General features: G+C 36.5%; 2 protein-coding genes across 25 annotated transcripts in view; one reads left to right on the top strand and one right to left on the bottom strand.

Annotated features, from left to right (window-relative positions):
- The window catches only part of CACNA1C (calcium voltage-gated channel subunit alpha1 C), a 753,388-nt gene that overhangs the window by 5,014 nt on the left and 723,374 nt on the right, over nucleotides 1-25,000 (top strand). The gene's annotated exons all lie outside the window — the stretch shown is intronic.
- DCP1B (decapping mRNA 1B) overlaps nucleotides 1-25,000 on the bottom strand; it is a 58,813-nt gene that overhangs the window by 25,596 nt on the left and 8,217 nt on the right. The window contains exon 3 of the mRNA XM_003988262.5: nucleotides 22,019-22,146. Within this exon, the coding sequence (XP_003988311.1) occupies nucleotides 22,019-22,146 (128 nt within the window). The remainder of the gene's footprint in view (nucleotides 1-22,018; nucleotides 22,147-25,000) is intronic.

Here is a 25,000-nt window from a genome sequence, read left to right as displayed (position 1 = left end):
CCCCAAATGCTACTTCTTGATTGAAGAAAAATAAGCCAGAGTTTCTGTACTTTTTCCAATTTGACCTCAATCTATAATTATGGATATAGGAGATACCACTTTTTCCCAAAGCCCTTTATGTTATAAACATTGAATCATGTTTTGGTCCTACTTAAATTAAATTAGATCTCTAAGGCTGTATACAGTATAATTTTAACACAAATTCTTGGCTAAAATCGTTTTATTTCTCCAAAACCCCTAAGAACATGAAAAATTCTAACTTTTCCTTCTGTGGGTTAAGAAGTATATTAATCCAATACTTTCAAATTGATTATTTGAAACTATTTTCTAAGTGGTTTTTGGACAAAAGTCAATAATAGAAAAGAAAGACTCTAAAGAAGAACAGATATGAGCACTCAGTGCAGCCATAATGAGCACTGACTATGTGCAAAGCACTGTGTTAGGGTAGGGAAACTAAAAGATGTTTCACACATTAAGCATTTCCGAAAGTGTTTTGGAATCCAGTTTTTTTCTGCCAAGATTTAGACTTCTCTCATGCCAAACTGGGCTCTGAAAAACAAAATATAAAATACAGTCTGTCTCCAAGCCACAAGTGTAGTGTATGAATCCAAATAGCATCACTATGCAGATGTTTCTTTGGTAAAGTTGAGAATCCTAAAAGTGTTTTTTGGTTCAGGATAAAATAAACGTGACTTCACTTTAATTTCACTCACATAGTATCTGTGTATCAGCTTTGCTACATGGGTTCTTTATCTAACTGTGCCAGATTGTTAGGTCAAATAAGTTTAGAGATGCATATACACAGCTCCCCATTAAATTCATGTGACTGTCCTATATCCACTGAGTCCTCTGGTAATAATGGAAGTCTGGAGGCTGCATAAACTGGGTGGTCAGGGTGAAGAGAAGTATTGTTTCCCCACCTTGTGTGTGTGTTTCAAGGAGCTACCAAGTATCGCAACTCAACACAGTAATAAAAAAAAAAAAACAAAAAAAACCCCCATGAAACCTAGATATACTACATGGCTCAAAGGTGAAATTTTGCTTTATGTGAGGCTTTTCAGATCCTCCTTTAACTGATGGGATGTGAGTTCTTTAGATTAATAGTCTCCTCTAGAGTTTAGATCTTTTCCTTTCACCACGGACTGAGCATTGACAGAAGAAAAGAGTGATTCTGGGTTAAGGTCAGAGTGACAGGTTTCATCACTCAAGTCACAGCAGATGTACAACCCTTAACCATATATTAAAACACAATAGCTTTCTGAGCAATGGTGCATAATAAATAGGTCAATTTTTCAGTTAGAATGGTAAAGGAGGCTGACAGACACAGAGTAAGATTCAGTGACCACACTGTAAGGTTTAAATTTTGGTGGCCTTCTTTCTTTCTCACTAAGAAGCCCAGACTTCAAGCTGGTAGAAAGAATTCTTGGTTACCTAGTGCAACCAACCACTCCTCTCATGTACAGTAAAAGAGCAAGACTATATCAGTTACCTATTCTAATTGCATATGAAATGTCAAATTCCTTGTCTCCCATTCCATACTGCATATGATTTGAATGAGTTTACTTTAAGGATCTTGTATCACTGGACAGATCCTTAATAGAACATTCTCTTCTTATTCCTGCAAATACTAAGATTCTGCTAGAATGTCAAGTATTTTTAGCCATATAATTACTTTAAAGATCTTTCTTGACTCTAGAGGGCTTTAGGGGTTCAATAAAATCCCTGAAGTTGTATGCAAAATCATGTGTCTATATGCAAAGAAGACATTCTTGAAAGTAGGAAGTACAAAGCATAACCGCCCCCCCCCCCCAAAATGCCTGGCACATGGCAGGCAATTAAAAAATGTTGCGAGGGCAGGGAGGAAGAAAAATGTTGCGAGGGCAGGGAGGATCATCAGATCCTCAAAGGAATTTGTGACTCAAAAAAGGTTAAGAACTACTATTTGGGGATCAATACACCAGTAAATACCTTAGAATGGAAAAATAACTCTCAATTATCTGTGAGCAGATAACGTGACTTTCATTTTCTTCGTAATAAATTTACACAGAGTTCACTTTTAACCTTTCAAATTGGTTTTGTAATAATTGCCTGAACTGATTCCAAGGTTAAAAAAACAGTTGATAAAGTCTCAAGGTCTTCAAATTTGTTAAGATGTAAGACCTTTTCCTCCTCCACGTGGCCTGAAGTCTAGGAGAGAGCTTCAAAACCAGACTTTGCATCCTTGGCCACAGCAAGGGTGAACCACACAGTTCAGCTTCTGTTACTGCTCTACATTAGCTTGAGAGGTAGGATTTTCAATCTTTACCATGAAATGGCCAACAGTGAGGAATTCAGTAAAGTTGGGCAACATTGTGGCCCTTTCTCAATCACCCCAAGCAGAGTATCTGCTGGACAAAAGCATCAGACATATATCCCTAATAACAAATCTAGAATTGATATAAATGATTTGGGAATTACATTAAGTACATTGTGTCTATTTCTTATCTAGATCTGTTCATTTTCTGTGCTTATTTGGTACCACAGAACACAAAATATTAAGATGTAGTCTCTGCCCTTGGTAATCTATTACTCAGGTCACTGCTTTCTCAATAGCCTAGATAATCAATAATCAACCAATTAATGACAGAATAGTGGAAGAGAAAACATTTCACAAAATGCATTTGACCTATCTTTGTTTGCAAATTTGGCTTTCTTACTGCTATTACTTATTATGACTATGCCCAGGTATATTTCAACTGGAGCTTTGGAAAAAAATTAAAGCTTATATTTCATAATATGTTTTCTAATAGCCATCAAGAAAAACTGTATTAATTGCTTACTATATATGAATTGTTTACTATATATTTTGTTCTAGAAAAAGGACTGTAAAATAGATGCTACGGCTTCTCTCTGCCAGAAAACTGACTTTATTATTTTTTTCATTTTATTGTTTTTAAATTTACATCCAAATTAGCTAGCATATAGTGCAACAATGATTTCAGGAGTAGATTCCTTAATGCCCCTTGCCCACTTACCCCATCCCCCCTCCCACAACCCCTCCAGGAACCCTCTGTTTGTTCTCCATATTTAAGATTCTCTTATGTTTTTGTCTCCCTCCCTGTTTTTATATTATTTTTGTTTCCCTTCCCTTATGTTCATCTATTTTGTCTCTTAAAGTCCTCACATGAGTGAAGTCATATGATATTTGTCTTTGACTCACTAATTTCACTTAGCATAATACCCTCCAGTTCCATCCACGTAGTTGCAAATGGCAAGATTTCATTCTTTTTCATGAAATTTCATCAAATTTGATCAAATTTCATTTGATTGCTGAGTAATACTCCATTGTGTATATATATATATATATATATATATATATATATATATATATATATATACCACATCTTCTTTATCCATTTATCCATCGATGGACATTAGGCTCTTTCCATACTTTGGCTATTGTTGATAGTGCTGCTATAAACATTGGGGTGCATATGTCTCTTTGAAACAGCACACCTGTATCCCTTGGATAAATACCTAGTAGTGCAATTGCTGGGTCATAGGGTAGTTCTATTTTTAATTTTTTGAGGAACCTCCATACTGTTTTCCAGAGTGGCTGCACCAGCTTGCATTCCCACCAACAATGCAAAAGAGATCTTCTTTCTCTGCATCCTCCCCAACATGTGTTGTTGCCTGACTTGTTAATATTAGCCATTCTGACAGGTGTAAGGTGGTATCTCATTGTGGTTTTGATTTCTATTTCCCTGATGATGAGTGATGTTGAGCATTTTTTCATGTGTCGGTTGGCCATCTGGATGTCTTCTTTGGAAAAGTGTCTATTCATGTCTTTTGCCCATTTCTTCACTGGATTATTTGTTTTTGGGGTGTTGAGTTTGATAAGTTCTTATAGATTTTGGCTACTAACCCTTTATCTGATATGTTGCTTGCAAATATCTTCTCCCATTCCATCAGTTGCCTTTTAGTTGTGCTGATTGTTTCCTTCGCTGTGCTTTTTATTTTGTTGAGGTCCCAGTAGTTCATTTTTGCTTTTGTTTCCCTTGCCTCCAGAGATGTGTTGAGTAAGAAGTTGCTGCGGCCAAGATCAAAGAGGTTTTTGCCTGCTTTCTCCTCGACGATTTTGATGGCTTCCTGTCTTACATTTAGGTCTTTCATCCATTTTGAGTTTATTTTTGTGTATAGTGTAAGAAAGTGGTCCAGGTCCATTCTTCTGCATGTCGCTGTCCAATTTTTCCAGCACCATTTGCTGAAGAGACTGTCTTTATTCCATTGGATATTCTTTCCTACTTTGTCAAAGATTAGTTGGCCATATGTTTGTGGGTCCATTTCTGGGTTCTCTATTCTGTTCCATTGATCTGAGTGTCTGCTCTTGTGCCAGTACCATACTGTCTTGATGATTACAGCTTTGTAGTATAGCTTGAAGTCCGGGATTGTGATGCCTCCTGCTTTGGGTTTCTTTTTCAAGATTGCTTTGGCTATTTGGGGTCTTTTCTGGTTCCTTACAAATTTTAGGATTATTCATTCTAGCTCTGTGAAGAATGCTGCTGTTATTTTGATAGGGATTGCATTGAATATGTAGATTGCTTTGGGTAGTATCAACATTTTAACAATATTTGTCTTCCTATCCAGGAGCATGGAATCTTTTTCCATTTTTTTTGTGTCTTCTTCAATTTCTTTCTATAGTTTTCAGTGTATAGATTTTTCACCTCTTTGGTTAGATTTATTCCTAGGTATCTTATGGTTTTTGGTGCAATTGTAAATGGGATCGATTCTTGGATTTCTCTTTCTGTTGCTTCATTGTTGGTGAATAGGAATGCAACCGATTTCTGTGCATTGATTTTATATCCTGCAACTTTGTTGAATTCATAAATCAGTTCTAACAGTTTTTTGGTGGAATCTTTTGGGTTTTCCATATAGAGTATCATGTCATCTGCGAAGAGTGAAAGTCTGACCTCCTCCTGGCCGATCTGGATGCCTTTTATTTCTTTGTGTTGTCTGATTGCAGAAGCCAGAAAACTGACTTAAAAAACAACACTGAAAAGGGGAATGGAAAGCTAATTCCTTCCACTCAGGAAAAAAGATCAAGTTGTACAGGTTTTCATATATTCAGCAAAAAGAAACATTTCTTCTTTGGCCCTGTGGAGGGAGTAGATGGCCCAAGCCAGAGGAAAGAGGGCATAGACTTCCTAACAATCTAGACACTACAAACACAAATTAAACTATTTCCATTAACTCAAATTACTTAAAACTTTCAGTTGAGGTCAAATTACATGAAGGCTTTGGTGTCATTTGTTTTAAAATCCTGAATATGTGTTTTAGAATAAAGATAGTGAGTTATACCAGGTTGAGGAAGCCAAGATAGAAACTGGAGAAGAGTTAGTTTAGTACTGTCATCAATTTAGAAGAAGAGATCAAGATTAGAAGAAATGGTGGTTAATACATGCCAGGATAAAAAAGAAAGGTAACCAATTATATTTAAATATTCATTTATGTAAAGAGTCTTCTTTTATAAAATTCAATTGTTTTCACTCTTTTTCAATGTTTATTTATTTTTGAGAGAGAGAGAGAGAGAGAGAGCGCGCGCAAGTGGGGAAGGGGCAGGGAGAGAGACAGAGAGAGAGAGACATAGAATCTGAAGCAGGCTCCAGGCTCCAAGCTGTCAGCACAGAGCTTGATGGGGGGGGGGGGGGGGCTCGAACCCATGAACTGTGAGATCACGACTTGAGCCAAAGTTGGACACTTAACCGACTAAGCCACCCAGGTGCCTCTACGTTATGTATGATAAAAGGGACAGAACTCAAAGTGTTTTGTTTGATGAGTTTTGGCAATAATACACTCTCAGGTAAGCAGCCACCCAAAACAAGATATAAAACATTGTGATCACTTTTTCAGTCAAAAACTATAGAATTTCCACCACCAACCCCAGCAGATAAAATCATTTTCTCACTTCTATCACAATAGATTAGTTTTGCCTGTTCTTAGACTTCATATGAATGGGATCATACAACATGTACTCTTTTGTAGATGGCTTCTTTTCCTCAGGATGCTTTTGAAATTCATCCATGTTATTGAACCAATTGGTATTTCATTCCTTTTTATTGCTAAGTAGTATTCCCTTATATGGATATACCAGATTTGCTTGTCCACTTACTTATTGATGAATGGACATTTGGGTTATTTCTAGATTTTTCTGGCTATTATAAATAAAATTGCTATGAACATTTGGATAAAAGTCTTTGTGTGGACAATATTTTTTCATTTCTTTTAAGTAAATACTAATGAATGGAAATTGTTGGATCATGATAATTATGTTTATAGGTCTATAAGAAATTGCTAAACCATTTTCCATAGTGGCTGACCATATTACCCTCCCACCAGCAATGTATGACAGCTTCAGATGTTCCCACATTCTTTTTTTTTTTAATTTTTTAATGTTTATTTTTGAGAGATAGAGCACAGGAAGGGGAGGGACAGAGAGAGAGAGAGAGAGAGAGAGAGAGGGAGACACAGAATCTGAAGCAGGCTCCAGGCTTTGAGCTGTCAGTGCAGAGCCTGCTCTGGGGCTTGAACTCACAAACTGTGAGATCATGACCTGAGCCAAGTCGGACGCTTAATCGACTGAGCCACCCAGGCCCCCTGACTGTTCCACATTCTTATTAACACTTAGGTAATGTCAGTTATTAAATTTTGGCCATTCTACTAAGTTATGTGGTATTTTCATGCTAGTTTTCATTTGTATATCCATCCAATGTGCGATAAACATATGAAAAAGTGCTCAACACAATTATGGCAAAATGCAGATTAAAACCACAATGAGATATCACTTCAGAACTCCCAGAATAGCTCAAGTTAAAAGGAACAATATCAAGTGTTGACAACGATATGAAGCAATTGGAACTCTTATACATTACTGGAAAGAGAGTAAACAGGCGTGCAACTTTAGAAAACTGTTCAGCATTATCTATTAAAACTAACAAACCTCTGTACTACATATAAGTGGTTGCTAAAAACGCAAAACAATTAAGTGCATATACCTACTTGAAAACCATGGTCCAGAATGTTCATGGCAACTTTATTCACAATAGTTTAAAACTAGAAATAATTCAGATAACCCACCAACAGGAGAATAAATTAATAGATTGCAATATTCTGATGCTATAGAATACTACGTAGCAATAAAAAGCAATAAGCTATTGCTACAACATAGTTACTTAGGAGTTTCTGGTAATTATAGTTGAGCATCTCTTTATTGGCTACTTATAGATCTTCTTTTGTAAAATGTCTGTTAAAAATATTGCCAATTTTTAAATTGGGTTCTTTTCTTCCTATTACTGAGTTCTTAGAGTTATTTACATATTCTGGATATAAGTATTATGTCAGATATATGAAGTGAGAATATTTTTTCCCTGTCTGTGGCTTGCCTTTTCATTCTCTGAAAGGTATCTTTAGGGGGCACCTAGGTGGCTCAGTTGGTTGAGTGTCTGACTCTTTTGGCTCAGGTCATGTTCTCATGGTTCGTGGGACTGAACCTCACATCGGACTCTGCACTGTTAGCCTCTGCTTGGGATTCCCTCTCCCTCTCTCTGCCCCTCCCCCATTCTCTCTCTCTCTCTCTCTCTCTCAAAATAAATAAAGAAAAAAAAATTTTAAAGGTATCTTTAGAAGAACAGAAGGTTTTTTTGTTTGTTTTTGTTTTTGTTGTTACAGGTTTTTTTTTTTTTTAAGGGGAAGGCAGATAGGTGGCTCAGTCAGTTAAGCATTTGGCTCTTGATTTCAGCTCAGGTCATGATCTCACAGTGGTGAGACTGTTTAGGATTCCCTCTCCCCTCCCTCGCTCCCCACCCTGCACCCAATGTCCCCTTGCCTGCTTGCTTGCATGCACAAGCTCTCTCTAAAAAACAAACAAAAAACCCTGAAGTTTTTGATTTGATAAAATTTTTCCTTTTGATGGGGAACAACTTATCATTTTTTTCTTTTATGGTAAATGCTTACAAGATTTAATTTAAATCTAGTGTTTGGTAATACTACCTGTTTTTAACTGTTGTTGATAAAGTCTTACAGATGTGGTTGCTTACACAAACATGGAAAAAAGGATTTCTTATTTAATTCTCAGATAAATTGTCTATAGCATAAGCATTACTGTTTAAGCCATGTGATTGTGATTTAACAGGGCCACTGGAAAATAGCAACATGACCTATTTTCATATATCCTAACTTTGGTGTAATGAATAAACTTCTTTTTTGGGGGAGGGGGGTGCATTTTAAAAAGGTGATTTTATTAAAGCACAGGGATAGGACCTGTGGACAGAAAGAGCTGTCATGAATAAACTTCTTAAATATCAAATCAGAATGCCTCAATAAAACAAATTTGAAGGAAACATTCTTTTTCTTTAAATGTTTATTTATTTTTAAGAGAAAGAGAGAGACAGAGTAGGAGCAGGAGAGGGGCACAGAGAGAAGGAAAAACTGAATCAGAAGTAGGCTCCAGGCTCTTAGCTATCAGCACAGAGCCCAGTACGGGGCTCAAACTCACAAACCGTGAGATCATGACCTGAGCTGAAGTTGGACACTCAACCGAATGGGCCACCCAGGCGCCCCTGAAGGAAACATTCTGTAAAATGTTTTTTAAAACTTAAAGTTTCATAAAGAACATTCACATAAGATTAAATTAACATTTTCCCACATTATATATCTCTTCCTAGAACTGTTAAATTTCTCAAGATGAGAATGCATGAATTTTCACAACTTGCAATAATTTCTAGAAACTTTTAGGTAAATGTTACTACTATCTATATAAAATCAACCTTGAGGAGCAGAGGAATTCCTATGTAAGCTGCTGAAATTATTTAGTATTTTGAGTTTCTATCCAGGAACCACACAGAGCTTTAAGTTATGTTTATTGGCTGTTGGATAATGCCCCAAAAGAAAAAAGATTGAAGAAATAGTTGTGAAATTGTTGGTTAAGCTTTATTGGTTGCCTTGAATAAAGAAATCTAATAAAAACTCATTACAAATATTTAACTGTGCACACCTAATGCCAGGAATTAAGGAGAGTGGAAGGATATCTTGTCACGTAGGAGCTTTCTAATGGAGAAACTAAGACCAATATCTATAAGGTAAAATATAAGTACTAGTAAGTGCCTGCTCCATATTTCCAGCTCAGCATTTAGCATATTATTTTGAACACTTATATTTATATGTCCGTCTTGTGTGCTAGGATAGTAAACTATAAGAGGGAAGGGATGTGCCTTATTCTTTAATGAACTCTTGAAATCCAGCATTGATCCATCACTATCAACAGACAAGTGCTCAATAAGCACTTAAACAAATCAAAGTATATGTTGCAGCAAGAAATCACAGCTAGACACAGGAATTATAAAAACAGTAGGGAGAGGTCAAGTTTCACTTGGGTTTTGAAATATGAGTAGAATTTATATGGTAGAGATTGGTCAGGGTGAGGGAGAGAATTCAAGGAGAAAAAATAAGAAACATGTTTAAAAACACGGAGATAAGAAATTAAAGAATATTTTGGGAAAAACATATGTTGTGTTTGGTTACAACAGAAAACAAGTGTAGAAGAATAATGGTAGACTTGGCCAGACAGGCAAACTGGTACCTGACTATAGTAAGGTTTAAACACCTCGTGAAAATGTTTTCTTGGTAGGCATTTAAGATTTTGAGCAGGAAAATGACTTGATCAGACTTATGCTTTAGGAAGATAAATCTAACAGTGGTTTTGCATGGAGGGGATAATAAGCCAGATGCAAATTATAAGGCTAATGTTATATCATCCTTTTTATATGTTCTTGGGCTCAATTTGCTAGTATTTCTCTTTACTATGGTAAAACATAAGTAACATTAAGCCTACCATTTTAACCATATTTAATTACATAGTTCAGTGCATTATGTACATTCATGATATTGTGCAACCATCAGCACTATCCACCTCCAGAACTTTTTCATCATCCCAAACCAAAACCCTGTACCTGTTAAACACTAACTCTCCATTCCCTCCTCTCTCCAGCCCCCTGGTAACCACTATTCTGCTTTCTGTCACTTAATTTAACTCTACTAGGTACTTCATACAAGTGGAATCATACAGTATTTGTCCTTTTGTGTATGGCTTATTTCACTTAAAGTCTTAAAGGTTCAACCATGTTGTAGCACGTATCAGAATTTCATTCCTTTTGGGGAACCTGGGTACTCAGTCAGTTAAGCGTCCTACTCCAGCTCAGGTCATGATCTCATGGTTCATGGGTTCGAGCCCCGCATCAGGCTCTGTGATGATAGCTCAGAGCCTAGAGCCTGCTTTGGATTCTGTGTCTCCCTCTCTCTCTGCCCCTCTCTGCTCATGCTCTGACTCTGTCTCTCAGAAATAAATAAACATTAACAAACTTTTTTTTAAAAATTAAAATTCTGCAACTTACATTAAAAAAAAAAAAAGAATAATTTCAGAGCCACCTGGGTGGCTCAGTGGGTTAAGCGTCCAACTTTGGCTTAGGTCATGATCTCACTATTTGTGAGTTCGAGCCCTGCTTCAGCTTCTGTGCTGACAGCTCAGAGCCTAGAGTCTGTTTCAGATTCTGTGTCTCCTCTCTCTGCCCCTCCTCTGCTCACGCTCTCTTTCTCTATCAAGTAACTGATAGTGTTGCCCAGGTTTCTATATCCTTGCTGTTTTCTGTCCATTTGTTCTATCAATTATAGAAAGTGGAGTACTGAAGTCTTCCAAGTATATTTGCAAGGTTTTATTTCTCCTTTTATTTCTATTACTTTTGCTTCACATATTTGGAAGCTCTGTTATTAGGTGTATGTTAATGATTGTTATGTGTTTTGGATAAACGGACCTTTTTATCATTATATCATGTCCATCTTTATCCCTGGTAATTTTCTTTGTTCTGATGTTTACTTTGTCTGATATTAAAATAGTCACTCTAGCTTTCTTTTAATTAGTATTTGCCTGGTATATCTTTCTCTATTCTTTTACCTTTAATTTATCTACATCATTACATTTAAAAAGGGTTTTTTAATAAGCAGCATAGTGTCGGGTCATGATTTTTTTACCCAATTGGACAATCTCTTTTAATTGGTATGTTTAAATCATTTATATTTAATATGCTTAATATAGTTAGATTTAGATCTGTTTTGTTTCATGTTTATCCTTCCTGTTTGGTTCTGATGTTACTTCCATTCTTGCCTACTTTTGTATTACTTGAAATGTTTTTAGTATTCTATTTTAATTTACCTATTGGCATCTCTATCTGTTTGTATTGTATTTTTTTAGTGGTTGCTCTAGGGATCACAATACACACACTTAACTTTTCACAGTCTACTACATTTTTCATTTTACCATTTCAAGTAAACAGAAAGGCTTTGCAACTATATAGGTCCCCTTGCCCTCCCCCTTTATATTATAGTTGTCACACATATCACATCTACATACATTAACCCCCCCCCGACAACATTATAACTTTTGCTTTTAATAATCCTGCGCATTTTAAAGATCTAGAGAGAAGGAAAAGTACTTTTTATTTACCCATATATTTACTACATATATTGCTCTTCCTAAGGCACATTACAGTTCCAACTTTCCCTGTGGTATCATTTCCCTTCAGTCTGAAGAATTTCTTTTAGCATTTATTTTAGAACAGGTTAGCTGACAAAAAAATTCTTTTAATTTTTCTTTATCTGATGTCTTTAATTTCACCTTAATTCTTGGGGGACATTTTCACAGGGGAGAGAATTCAAAGTTGACATTTCTTTCATTTCAGCACTTTGAAATGTTGCCCCACTGTCTTCCAGGCTCTGTGGTTTCTTAAGAGAAATCTGTAGTCATTCAAAACATTATTCCTCCATATGTACCATTTTCCTCTGGTTGCTTTCATGATTTTTTAAAATCTGCTTTTCAGCAGTTTGGTTATGATTAAGAGGCACAGTTTCCTTTGGGCTTATCCTGTTTGGGGTTCAATGAGTTTCTTGACTCCATATATTTGTGTCTCACCAAGTTTGGAAAGTTTTCAGTCATTATTTCTTCAAAAACTTTTCTACAGCAGTCTTTTTCTCCTTTCATGGTACTCCAGTGACACAAGTTCAGACCCTTTGATATTGTCCTATAGGTTTCTGAGGCCCTGTTTTGTTTTCATCTGTTTCCTCTATATCTTCAGGTTGGTGATTTCTACTGATCTATCTTTGAAGTTGCTGACTCTTCATTCCTATTCTGCTATATCTCTATTCTGCTATTAAGACCATCCAGTGAATACTGTATTATTCAGTTCCAAATTTTCCATCTGGTTTGTTTTTATATCTATTTCTCTGCTGAGAATTTCTCTTTACATTCTTTTTAAGAGTATTTAGTTTGGGGGCACCTGGGTGGCTCAGTGGGTTAAGCATCCAACTCTTGATTTTGGCTCAGGTCATGATTTCACGGTTCACAGGATCAAGCCTGGCCTCAGGCTCTGTGCTGTCAGTGTGAAACCTGGTTGGGATTTTCTCTATTATCTCTCTCCCCCTCATTCCCATGCTCTTGCTCTCTCTCTCAAAATAGATAAATAAATAAACATTAAAAAATCAGTTTTACCTCATGGAGCATAGCAATAATAACTATCTTAAAGCCACTGTCTTACAATTCCAACATCTATATCATCTCAGGGTAGGCTTCTGTTGATTGGCTTTTCCCTTGAGAATTGATCAGATTTTCCTGTTTCTTTTGCATGATTAGCAATTTTGGATTGTACCAAATGTCCAACATTTTGGTTACATTGTGAGACTCTAAAAACTCTTAAAATCCCCCAGAGAATGTTTATTTTGTTTGAGAAGGTGATCAACTCTTTTAGGGTTAGATAGGAAGTTCTGTCTTGCCTTTTGTGGGCCATGGTTCTTATGTCAGTTCCATTTCAAAGCTGTGTACTACTCAGGTGTTAGTCTAAAACTTGGATGGTGATTTATATTGTAGGTGAGTTCTCAAAGCCTTTGCTGTTTCTTTGTCTTTGTTACATGTATGTGAGCCTCAGAGGTGAGACCAGGACATGTGTCCATTTATAATCAGAATTAGATTTTCTTATTCAGCTTTCTCCTCTACAGTCTCCCCAACTTTTGAGCTCTCAGGGACCCTTTCCCCCAGTCCTCTGGCTATAAAGTCAGGATATCTGTCAAAGTTTTAGCTTATCACAGTCAGCTAGTCTATATAGGTTGGGATGTTCATAGGTAAAGCAAAAGAAAGATCAAAATATATAGTGGGAATTCTTCCCCATCTTTAGACCACAGGGGTCCTGGTTTCCAGTTCCCGTGGCAGAGACAGGCTGTTTTTTGGAATCTTTAGGTGACTGTGCCACCACCATCACTGCCACAGTGGCAGTTCAGCTTTGCGCTGCAATTGGCTTCAGGGTAAGGCTAGGAGAGGGAAAAAAGGGGGACTGAGGGAGATTCTTTTCATGCTTTGTAGCTTACAGGAGTCCACTTCTCCAGTTCTGAAACTAAAAAAGGAGTTTCTCCTAGTTTTTGTTGTTCTTGTCCATAGTTCTGCAACTTGGCCCACTCTTTTTTTATTTTTAAAAAAATTTTTTTTTCAACATTTATTTATTTTTGGGACAGAGAGAGACAGAGCATGAACGGGGGAGGGGCAGAGAGAGAGGGAGACACAGAATCGGAAACAGGCTCCAGGCTCTGAGCCATCATCAGCCCAGAGCCCGACGCGGGGCTCGAACTCCCGGACCGCGAGATCGTGACCTGGCTGAAGTCGGACGCTTAACCGACTGTGCCACCCAGGCGCCCCTACTTGGCCCACTCTTGAGTCACCATCAGGAGATAAAGAATGGATAAAATCCAGAAATTCACCACCATACTGGTTGTTCTTTAAGCTTTGATCCCCCCCCCCCATATGTCTATTGTTTACTTGCAGAATCTTCACTTAGTTGCTTTTTGTATTTAGGACTTTTAGTTCTGTTTAGATGTGAGAGAGATGTCTCATAGTGAACTTACATTTTGGCTGGTGCTGGAAGCTTTGGTCATAAGGAGTTATGACATACCCCCATGTAACAGATAATGCCTGAACCAGAATGGATGTGGGAAGGGAAGGGAAGAGAAAACAGGAGAACCACTACTGAACTAGGGCTTAGCAACTGTCTGAGAAAGCTTCAGTTTACTTTACTATTACCAAACATGCTACAATACAATTCATATGAATATTTAGCCTTACAAATAATCTATTAATACAAATGAGCACTAGAAGTCCTCTGACCTGTAGCTAAGGAAGTTATACGTTTGGGGATATACATAAGTTTTATTCTTGAGTAAATTTTCCTCTACAAATAATGCTATACATGCTAGTGCTATATTTCATATGTGCATCATTATAATGTTAGTGTGCTATTCTTCAGTATGTGTACACTGGACTAAAAAGACTCTTGTGAGTTGACTCAGAAATCTAACCAACTAAAATATTATTTTTATGAATGCATCCTGATATCCAATTTTTTAAAGTTTTAATTTTTTTATTTGGAGAGAGAGAGAGCATGCGCATGAGCAGGGGAGGAGCAGAGAGAGGGACAGAGAAAATCCCAGGCATGTTCCATGCTGTCAGTGAGAAGCCCAATGCAGGGCTCGAACCAATGAACTGTGATGTCATGACCTGAGATGAAATCAAGAGTCGGATACTTAACCAACTGAGCCACCCAGACACCCCCTGATATCCAATTTTTTTTAAATGTTAATCATTATCAAAATAATACATGTACATAATTTAAAGTCATATAAGGTTTATAATAACAAATAGCAGAACTCTTCTTTAGCCATTACATTCTTTATTACTGTACCTCCAAAGCCACCTTAATTATATACATGACAATTATTACCGCTCTCCATTTATTTCTCATCTAACTTCTCTTGAGGCATTTAAACTTCTTTTTCTATATGTTGTATATACACTACTTCCTGATTTTTAAAAATTCATTGACGATTTAGTTTTCTTATAATACACACACTCTTACATATAAACACACTTTCCCCCATCCTTCCAATAAGTATAAAACCATTCTATAGTCTGTTTATAATTTAGTTATTATAACTTGCAAAGCCATATAGTGTACTATAATTACATTTCCTTTCTTTTACAATATTTTGTTTTCCCAGGAATTAAGAATTGCCTCCTTTTGTTGTACTTTTCCCTCCCTCTCTTGGTTTTCAATGTTTTTACAGCCTCCCAAACTTTCTTAACAAAAAACTATAAATGTCCTAATAGATTCAAAGTATTAGCTGTAAAGTTTTTCCTGGATACCCTTCCTGAAGCCCTTTATTCTTATACTTTAATTTAAACTGACTGATCTTTAGTTGCACAGGGTTCATTATGGGATTCCTTTTTACCACTGTTGTTAGAATTCTTTTACCTCCATCCAGTGTTTGGATTCCCTTTTTCCTGAATGGTTTATGTATCAGTCACAGCAGGCCAAATTATGCTTCAGTAACAAATGACCCCCAAATCTCAATGGTTTACAATGATAAAGATTTATTTCATATACACATTACATGTCCATCATGGGTCACTTTTACCTCTGTGCCATATTATCCTCACTCTAGGATCCAGGCTGACAGAGCAGCCTCTGCCTAGAACATTGCTGGTCATCAGAAGGAAAAGAGACATGGTGAATCATGAACCTGTTCTTAAAGTATCTGCTCAGAAGTGACACAAGCCACTTCTACCCACATTTTACTGGCCAAAGCAATTCATATAGCCATACTTGAGTTCAACAGGGTCACTACATATCCTCCAGGACGGTGGGTCATAGGGGGAAGAACCAAATCATGTAGTCAAGTCTGACACCAACAGAGCAGAGATATATAAACTTTTGCAGGGAAGCAAAGTTAATAATTGTGAATAGTAAAGCTATCATAGCATATCTTCCTCTTTCTTGTTTATTTCATCTTTTATGTGAAATGCATCCCCTGCCCTTGTGGATTTATGTCTTTTTGATTTCTTTGTTGTTATTTCAATAGTTATAGGAGAACCATAGGAATGTGTTCAACATGCCATGTCATCTACTAACCAATTAGTTTAAAAGGGCACTGCTAGGACATGGCATGTTTGAAAGAGGAGGACTGCCCATATATTATCTTTTTCATTTAGTGTACCATTTTCCATTATTTATATCAGTTTTTATCAGATCCTACAAATGTCAATAAAGGATTTGAACTGTATTTCTTTCTGAATACAAAACTACCCAATATGGTAAATTCCCTTAAAACTGAGGAGGAGGTTCTAAAACAACTTTGATCTTAAATATCTTGATTTTGCTTTTATCATTTTCTCTAAGCTCCAGGCTTATGTCTGCAATGAAATCAAGCAGCTCAAAAGAATCTTGTTCTAATCCTGTAGCCACACACAATGATACATTCAACATGTTGGTCTAACTCTGAAATCTACTTGCCAGTGCTGTCTCTAATGTATCTTAGATATTACGATATATTTGGGAAAATACAGTCTTTTTTAGGTGTACGATGGAAAACACAATAAATGGTTACTAAAGGATTATAAAAGAAATGGTCAAATTCAGCTTTTTGATACATTATTTTTATTTGATTTTCTCCTAATAGCTGAGATACAAGAGATTCTCAACTTAAAAAAAATTTGGGGGCGCCTGGGTGGCTCAGTCAGTTAAACATCAGACTCTTGGTTTTGGCTTAGGCCCTGATCTCATGGTTTGTGGGATCAAGCCCCATGTCCAGCTCTGTGTTGACATTGCAGAGCCTGCTTGGGATTCTCTCTTCCTCGCTCTCTGCCCCTCCCCCACTCACTCTTGCTCACTCTCAAAATAGAAAAAACTATAACAAAAACACCTTGTCTTTTATTTATATATTTTCATATCTGTATAGTAATACTGATTTTATTTTCCTAAAGTCTTTCTTTCTCTAGTAACAGAAAGCTATTCAGAAATGGTAATTAAAAGGCATTGAAGGTCATCTGATTTGTTGTATTGGCTTTAGGTCAGTGACTAGATTTTACCAGTCACTGCTCTGTCAGTTGTTTTTTTTTTTTTTTTTTTTTTTTTAAATTTACATCCAAGTTAGTGAGCATATAGTGCAATAATGATCTCAGGAGTAGAACTCAGTGATTCATCCCCTAGATATAACACCCAGTGCTCATCCCAACAAGTGTCTTCTTTAATGCCCCTTGCCCATTTAGCCCATCCCTCACCCAAAACCCCTCCAGCAGCCTTCAGTTTGCTCTTTGTATTTAAGTCTCTTATGTTTTGTCCTCCTCCCTGTTTTTATATTACTTTTGCTTCTCTTCCCTTATGTTCATCTGTTTTGTACCTTAATTCCACATATGAGTGAAGTTATATGATATATATATATTTTACATTTATTTTTGAGAGAGAGCACAAATGGGGGAAGGGCAGACAGAGAAGGAGACACTGAATCCAAAGCAGGCTCTAGTCTCCCAGCTGTCAGCACAGAGGTCAACACGGGGCTAGAACTCACAAACCATGAGATCATGACCTGAGCTAAAGTCAGATGCTTAACCCACTGAGCTACCCAAGCACCCCCATATGATATTTGTCTTTTTCTGACTAATTCGCTTAGCTAATACATTCTAGTTTCATCCACATTGTTGCAATGGCAAGATTTTATTCTTTTTGATTGCTGAGTAATATTCCATTATATACATATACACACACACACACACACACACACACACACACACACCCCACATCTTCTTTATCCATTCATCAGTCAATGGACATTTGGGTTCTTTCCATACTTTGGCTATTGTCAATATCAATGCTATAAAATAAACATTGGGGTGCATGTACCGCTTTGAAACAGCACACCTAGATCCTCTGGATAACTGCTGGGTCAAAGGGTAGTTCTATTTTTAATTTTTTGAGGAACCTCCATACTGTTTTCCAGAGTGGTTGCACCAGTTAGCATTCCTACCAGCAATGCAAAAGTGTTCCTCCTTCTCAGCATCTTTGCCAACATCTGTTGTTGCCTGAGTTGTTAATTTTAGCCATTCTGACAAGCGTGAGGTGGTACCTCATTGTGGGTTTGATTTGTATTTCCCTGATGATGAGTGATATTGAGCACTTTTTCATGTATCTGTTAGCCATCTGGATGTCTTCTTTGGAAAAGTGTCTATTCATGTCTTTTGCCCATTTCTTCACTGGATTATTTGGTTTTTGGGTGTTGTGTTTGATAAGTTCTTTACAGAGTTTGGATACTAACCTTTATCTGATATGTCGTTTGCAAATATCTTCTCCCATTCTGTTGGTTGCCTTTAGTTTTGCTGATTGTTACCTTCACTGTGAAGAAGATTTTTGTCTTGATGAGGTCCCAATAGTTCATTTTTACTTTTGTTTCCCTTGCCTCTGGAGACCTGTTGAGTAAGAAGTTGCTGAGGCCGAGATCAAAGAGGGTTTTGCCTGCTTTCTCCTCTAAGATTTTGATGGCTCCCTGTCTTACGTTTAGGTCTTTCATCCATTTTGAGTTTATTTTTGTGTATAGCATAAGAAAATGGTCCAGGTTCATTCTTCTGCATGATGCTGTCCAGTTTTCCCAACCCCATTTGCTGAAGAGACTGTCTTTATTCCATTGGGTATTCTTTCCTGCTTTGTCAAAGATTAGTTGGCCATATGTTTGTGGGTCCATTTCTGGGTTTTCTATTCTGTTCCATTGATGTATGTATCTGTTTTTGTGCCAGTACTATACTGTCTTGATGATTATAGCTTTGTAATACATCTTGAAGTCAGGAATTGTGATGCCTCCAGCCTTGAAAAACCTTGCTTTTTAAACTTTGAAGTATAAAATAAAAAGATTAAGTATTTCTTAAAAGGTAAGCTTTGCTCAAATGCGTCACTGATGTGTTAGTGCTTTCACTGCTTGGTCCTGGGCTTTTGAAGTTAGGCTTTCTCAGTTCAAATGTTATTTCCATCTCAAAACTGTCATGGATCCTGATAAATTACTAAATCTCTTGAATCTCAGTCTCCTCAATTTTAAACAATAAAAGAATTTCCAAGAAAAAGTCATAAGAGTCATATAACCCATTTAAAGCCTTGACATGGTACTTGGCAGATAGCAAATGCTCAGTAAATGTTTGTGGAAGAAATGAATTTCAGTCCATAATTAACAGCTGTCTTATTTACTTTTAAAGCTTATATAGGTCAAGCCTTATTATAACGAAGTTTAAAAGCTATAAATCCCTTACTATAATAAAACCATATATTTCGTGTTTGGTCAAAATTCAAAGTTGCTTATTTGTTAAACATCTTTTTTTTTATTAACTGAAGAAACTTTAAGATTTTTACTTCATTTTGCTCTTCTAAATTCATCCAATTCAAGGCAGGGTTAATTGTCTCCCTATGTACCATTTTTTTTTTTTTTAATTTAATGAATCTAAAACACTCCAAGAGAAAACTCACCACAAACCTAAATCAACTTTACCTGCTGAAATGTCCAAACATGGCCTATGACACACCTAGACCAAAGTGAAATGCCAAGACCATACAGAGAAGATTCTTGATTACACAGGTCTTGGGGGATATAGAGTCTTAAAAACCATTCTTGAGTGAAGCTGGGTTCATTGTTCAAAGGACAATCTATATGACAGCAGAGAATATGTAAACCATAAGCAATCATTACATAGAGTATTTGAATTTAGAAACATTTGAGAGGTATCTGAGACTCTGAAAGCACCTGGGGTAAACTCTTCTGTGAACCTTTGATGTCAGAGACTGAAAAGGCTTTTACAAATGAACAAAAACCAAAGACTATGGCTGCAAAGGCAATTAGTACCAGATATTAAGGAGAAAATAAAAAGCAAATAAACCCAGAAAGGTAAATAGATCCATTCCCTACCATTCTTTGTTGTTTAACCGATTCCATTTCTTATGGAAATTATTAGAAATATTTTGTTATGCATCCCAAAGGCTGCCTTCAATTTGCATTCGTGTTTAATAGTGCAGAGAACAGTACAGATGATGTAGAAAAAGCAAAAAAAAAAAAAAAAAAAAAAGCAGAATTTATGGGTTTCTGTCAGGTCTGTTATCTTATTGAGCCTCACTTTTCTCATCTGGTGAAAATGTCTACCCTACAAAATTGTGATTACAAAATATGGTAAAATAAATGAAAATGCCTAGAACAGTGCTGTTCAATGGAAATATAAGATAAACCACAAATGTGAGCCACATATGTAATATTAAATAAAAAATTAAAAGAAGCAGGTGAAATTAATTTTAATAGTATATTTTATTTAACTCAATAATTCAAAATATTATCATTTCAAAAGGTAAATCAATTATTAATGAGATTTTTTTACATTCTTTTTTGATAGTAAGTCTTTGCAAATCTGTGTGTATTTTATACTCACAGCACAGCTCAATTCAGACTGGCCACATGTCCAGTGCTCCATGGCTGCTTGCAGCTTGGGGAGACCCTGCTAGAGAGCAGAGGCAGCTTGGGGCGACCCAACTATAAAGCCACGGCAAAGCTTAATAGGTTTATTATATCCAAACAGTATTTCTTATTAGATAAACCCTGTGGGACTTAGGAAAGCTATTTTTTAAATCAACCACATTAAAGAGAATTTGTATTTTTATATTTTTGACATAGTATGTGATATATAATACATAATACTGTGATAAGAATTTACAATAAAATACCATCTATACTGACTAGACCAAGTATTTATCCCAAGTAAGAGCAATCAAAAAGGATTATTATAAATCACTAAAGTCATTTATATTTATTTTTGTGGTTATTTTATTAGGATTTTAATTGTATATTAATTTGGCATAGAACCTAATAATCTAAAAAAGTAAAACCTGACAGAACTATAAGCATACAAATAATTCAAATACCTATAAGCTACAATTGACTTAACTACACTCCCACCAAAGAAATAGGAGTAAAGAACAAAATTTTCCCTATATTACTAAATTTTTTACTTCACAGGACTTACCATTGGTAAGTCATGTTACAGTTTTAATGGCTTTTTTTCTCATAAGAATTTAACTGTGTTCTCTAAATAATAGATGACCACCTTTCATGACAACTTAATTATATGTGAATACAAGTTAAAATACTATATTTCAAAACAATTCACTGAAGTTAAAACATTAAATATTATTTGCATTACATTCATTATTAAAATTACACTGAAGAGTATACAGTCAGCAACTTCTTGAACCTTGACCTCAAAAGCAAGGTGGCAAACGTATGGAAAACATTTCCTAACTGCAAAGTCTTTCTGCAAGTTACGCACAAAGCACAGATCATGTGCATGCACATACAATTTATATTTAAGGATGCTCTCATTTTCTGTGTATGGAGATGTTCCTGCAGTTTATATACTTTTCATCATTCTTCTCTGAGCTGCCCAATAGTTCAACACAAATGGTCAGATAAGATATAAGAGTCAAATGGAGAGAGAATATCGGATAGGTCATTGCTACCTCATTTCAAATCAGACAAGGCCTAGTTAGTTATCTAATACCACAAAGTGTTATGTAACGTTGAACATTATAAAGTGTTATGAAATTCGTAATGAGCAAAACTCTTTTGGCTTTGGTTTTTCATTTACTATATGTTCAAAAGATGGCAATTCTAGAATATAGGCCCTCTCCCTCAAACATCCTGTCAGGATGTTCAGTCAAGTGATACATAAGGAAAAAGTGCCACTAGCTGAATCACTAATTCTGTATCTGTACACTGCCTATGTGTCTGTCCCTCTACAGTCTCCTGACCAAGAATTCACCTCACCTAGCCCTGCTCAGGCTTAAAATCTCCAGTGGGTTCTACTACAAAGTGGTCTAGCTGCAAAAGACAGGGTTCAAATACTTCCATCATCATATCACATTGTTTTCATTTAAACTTTCTCAAGGAAGAAGATATTCCCTCTCAACGGGACATGCATTTCCCAAGCTAACTGATGCTGATACTAAACACAAACACAAACACAAACACATCCGCTGTACAATTTAAAACACTTGGCCAAACTGCAGAAATAAAACTACCAAATGCATTAAGAAAGACTCACATCTGGCATTTCTGTAGAGAAGGAAAGGGTCCTGGAGCTGGAAATCCAGGTCTTTAGTAATGGGTTCTGTCCTGTTTTCCATGCTCAACCTATTCATAATGGTGAACCCATGCTTTGGAGAAGCAGACCTAAAAATCACAAGGGGTGGGGAGGATATCAAAAGACAAGTTATTCAACAGAAGTACACTTTTAGTAGAACTAGTATTTGAATGTCTCTCAACCTTTTTGCATATATATATATATATATATATATATATATATATATATATACACACATACACAGCTTTGTGCAAGCAGACTGTACACATACAAAGCAATGATTCTTTTTTTTTAAGGTTTCTTTTTTTTAATGTTTATTTATTTATTTTGAGAGTGAGAGAGAGTGAGAGAAACAGAGTGAGAGACAGAGAGAGAGAGAGAGCTAGCAGGGGAGAGGAGCAGAGAGAGAGAGAGAGAGAGAGAGAGAGAGAGAGAGAGAGAGAATTCCAAGCAGGTTCCATGCTCAGCATGGAGCCTGATGTGGGGTTCGATCCCATGACCCAAGCCAAAATCAAGAGTCGGACACATAACCAACTGAGTCACCCAGGTGCTCCTAAAGCAATGATTCTTTACTATTGACTAATAGAATTAATGCACTAATTTATGCACCACTTCATATGTAACACATACAGCATGACTGCCATTGCTGTTCCTTTGGCAAAATCAAGTCCTACTCATTTAGCTATGTGTGTAGAGATATCTTGTTTCCCTATCTAGGTTGTAAATTCCTTTAAGGCAGGAATATTAACCACTTTAAAAAATTACAGACACACTTTTGAAGAATCTTGATAGTTAATAGAGAATGTACATCACAATCATGAAGAAATTTTTCATAGAAAATGTTAGTGTCAGTTTGAAATTTAGAGAAATGATGCCACTCACTCTGGTCAACAAACTTGTAAAGAGATTCAGTACAATTAAAACATTACAGAAGTAAGCAAACAGCTTCACAGATAAACTAGTATAAAAGTTTTTCTCCATAAAAATGTGGCATTTAGTGATTTTTATTTTTTGTTTCATTGAATAAACTGTCAGTGCCTACTCTGTCAGGCAGAAAGAGCCCAAATTTTACACCAAGTAGAACTCTACCAACTACATGTGCATTTGTCTACTCTTGGGTGACAGCCATATAGTAATCCAACTGTGCAACTTCTGGTGACAAATGAAACACCAAATGCTTCTATGCTGAAAATGAAGCAAGCAGAATTCATTTATTTACTTGAAACTAGGGCAGCAGGGTAACAAACCCACAGAAATGTTGTGAGCAATAGGAAGAAAAGGTGTTCATGTTTTAATTTTATTTCACCTTAGCCATTTAATGATAATAAAGAAGTAAAATAAAGCTACAGTACCACCTACAGAATTTTCTTTTGAGACTTCCAATTTTAAAGTTGATGGAAGGCAATCATTGTGTAACTTATTTTACAAAGAGGTAAAGCAGAGGTGGGCATATAACCAATACTAGAAATAATCATGACAATCATTTCAACTTAAATTCTCAGAAAGTATGAAAAGTGAGTTCCAGAGATCTCTGACAGAGGGTCCTTTGGAAGTGTCAAGCTCAAAAATCACCAGTGGGTGTCTCTATGAACTCTCTATCACAGAAAGCAAGCCATGGGAGGAAATAAAGAAATAATTTTTTAAGTGTTTTAGGTGTTTTTATACAGAATCAGAATTTGATTCTTCAAGTATTTCATTATCACAATAGGACCTCACCTCTGTAATAGTATGGTTATTATATCATCTCATAATTTATAAAATAGGCTCAGGGGATAAATGTGCCAGTTGCTTTAAAGCAATATCCGTAACAGAAGTCAAAATATTATCACCAGCAGCTCCATTACCTGTACTAAACACTCCCTTCTGACTTTTATGAGCTTTGTCATTCTCTACTGAGAAAAGACCTCAACATGCTAGAATCTGACATCTATCTGGTCGGCGGGGGGGGAGTGAAGGGGGGTTGGCGCACCTCCCCCCTAGCGGCGGGGGGGAGAGGAGAGAGATGGGAGACGCTCCTATTGTTGAGGAGTTAGATTTGGGGAAGAGATTAAGGAACAGGGAAAGAGTTGTTTCTCAACTTAATGGTTTAACTGACAGCTCCATTTGGAACTCAGAGTATATTAAGAAATACTTGAGAATGCAAAATCTACATTTTTGGGGGGTACAAAAATGTATAATTTGTTAATCTTCTGCAGATGAGAGAGAGAGACCCTACTAAAAATCCCTAAAATAAATCATTAATGTATATGAACACATCTTTTCTTTCACTTCTCAAAAGATTAATACATGTGAAAAATGAATGAGAATGTGTCATGTGTGTGCTTAGCATATATCAGAGTTCAACCGTTTGGTTTTCTTTCCACACTTCAGAATTCTCAAGAGTAATCTACACTCTACTGAAGACACTCGGTGGTATGCTCTGGTACTCTGGAATGTAAACTGAAATAGCCAAGGCTCTTGGGCACTCCCACTTTTCTGAAACCTTGAAGAAACTGGACCTCCTCCTTACCTTGCTCATCCATTCCTTTGTTTCCATTCCCACTATGGCCTCCGCCTGCACCTGCACCTGCACACTCTTCCACCATTCCTGCATGGTGCCCGCATCTGGCCTCTGTACCATTCTCATTTTGCTTGTATTTGTATGGCTGGCTCTTCTCGATCTCTCTGGGGCCCTAAAACTTGACCATTAGCTTTTGTCACTTTCCTGTCCTTCAGAGAACACTCATTCTCTCATGGCTTCAATGACCAAATTAAGGCAGATAACTCCAAACTCTGTATCTCCATCCCTGACCGGGACCGGGCATCTCCACCTGAATGCCCTGCTATCATTCCAAAATCGTTATTTCAAAATAAAATTATTTTCAGCCCAGATTCTTGACCTCCTGTCTTTCCATTCTGCTCCTGGTTCTGTCAGTTTTTCAGTCTTCCCTTTCAAAACTTCCA

This window comes from Felis catus, chromosome B4, assembly GCF_018350175.1.
Source record: "Felis catus isolate Fca126 chromosome B4, F.catus_Fca126_mat1.0, whole genome shotgun sequence".
Classification (NCBI taxonomy): domain Eukaryota; kingdom Metazoa; phylum Chordata; class Mammalia; order Carnivora; family Felidae; genus Felis; species Felis catus.
Note: the sequence above shows the minus strand (reverse complement) of the source record. Positions and strands in the feature narration are given on the sequence as shown.